This window comes from Hipposideros armiger, unplaced genomic scaffold, assembly GCF_001890085.2.
Source record: "Hipposideros armiger isolate ML-2016 unplaced genomic scaffold, ASM189008v1 scaffold_620, whole genome shotgun sequence".
In the NCBI taxonomy this organism is placed as follows: Eukaryota; Metazoa; Chordata; class Mammalia; order Chiroptera; family Hipposideridae; genus Hipposideros; species Hipposideros armiger.
Window position 1 is genome coordinate 427301 of NW_017731970.1, and position 1573 is coordinate 428873.

Here is a 1573-nt window from a genome sequence, read left to right on the forward strand (position 1 = left end):
CGGCCTGGGACACGCTGAAGATCAGTCAAGCGCCGCAGGTGAGCATCAGCCGCAGCAAGTCGTACCGCGAGAACGGGGCGCCCTTCGTGCCGCCACCGCCCGCGCTGGACGAGCTGGGCGGCCCAGGGGGCCCCACGCACCCGGAGGAGCGCCTCGGCGCGGCAGGCGCCCCGGGTGGCGCCCCGGCGGCGGGTGGCGGCACGGGTGCCGAGGAGGACGAGGAGGAGCTGCTGGAGGACGAAGAAGACGAGGACGAGGAAGAGGAGCTGCTGGAGGACGACGAGGAGGAGCTGCTGGAGGACGATGCCCGAGCGCTGCTCAAGGAGCCCCGGCGTTGCGCCGTGGCCGCCACCGGCACGGTGGCCACTGCCGCTGCCGCTGTGGCCTCTGAGGGCGGGGAGCTGTCGCCCAAGGAGGAGCTGCTGCTGCACCCCGAGGACGCTGAGGGCAAGGATGGCGAGGACAGCGTGTGCCTGTCTGCGGGCAGCGACTCGGAGGAGGGGCTGCTGAAGCGCAAACAGCGGCGCTACCGCACCACGTTCACCAGCTACCAGCTGGAGGAACTGGAGCGGGCCTTCCAGAAGACGCACTACCCAGACGTCTTCACCAGGTACGCGCATGGGGTGGGTCGGTGGCAGCGACTGGAGGGCGCAAACAGGCCCCAGGGACGGGAGGCCGGTGGGCCGGGGCCCCGGGCTCGGGGCAGGGACTTCGCTCCAGGACTCTACCCAGGCGCACAGTCCCAACGCACCTACCCCTGCTCACGACTAACTACCCACTCCCTCTCCCCCACCCCTATTCCGGGCTTTAAGTTTTAGGCTGGGATGATTTCTTTCCTTCCCAATGTCTCTGCAGTTTAATTTTTCTCAAACTACAAGTTTTAGAGAGAAAAAGAAACGGCCTCTCCAAAGGACGCCCAAACGTGCCACCTTGGAGACGCGCGCACCCCAGCACACACAGACACTCATGGCCTCGGGCGCAGCGGCCGGGCCAGGTCCCAGGCGAGGCGCAGCAAGCGCTGCCGGCCCTAGCGGCCCAAGCAAAGCAAGGGCTATTTTTGGCCTGTGTGTGGGGCGCTCGCCACCCCCGCCTGATGCCCCAGCAGCCTGGTGGGTATCAGTTACGCTCTTCGCAGTGAAGCTGGAGCCCGTGCCTACGCAGAAGGCCTTTTAAAAGATCCAAGTTCTGCCGCTTGAGGACTCCTGAAATAACCGAAGTCAGAACTGGGCAGTATTTGGGATCTACACCTGGGGGCACCCGCCAGAATCTTCCCCTCTCATCGCTTTCCTCCCCACCCCACATTAAACCCAGTGTTGGTTTAATGCAAGTTTAACGTACACGGGTTTACAGGGATGGGTAATGATTCCTGGGAACCTGGCAAGCCGTAGATGAAACAGCTGGGGGAAGTTTTCGTTTTGGATGGGTGGCCAACCTGGGTGTTCCGCGTGATTATGCTCCAATTCAAGCTCACCCGAGGTCGGTCTTTTCCTTCCTTCCTTCCTTCCTTCCTTCCTTCCTTCCTTCCTTCCTTCCTTCCTTCCTTCCTTCCTTCCTTCCTTCTTTCTTTCTTTCT

The 1573-nt window shown here is 62.7% G+C and overlaps 1 protein-coding gene across 1 annotated transcript in view; it reads left to right on the forward strand.

Moving 5' to 3' along the window:
• The window catches only part of ARX (aristaless related homeobox), a 12575-nt gene that overhangs the window by 2511 nt on the left and 8491 nt on the right, over positions 1–1573 (forward strand). Inside the window, exon 3 of the mRNA XM_019625244.1 lies at positions 21–610. Coding sequence (XP_019480789.1) covers positions 21–610 — 590 coding nt within the window. The remainder of the gene's footprint in view (positions 1–20; positions 611–1573) is intronic.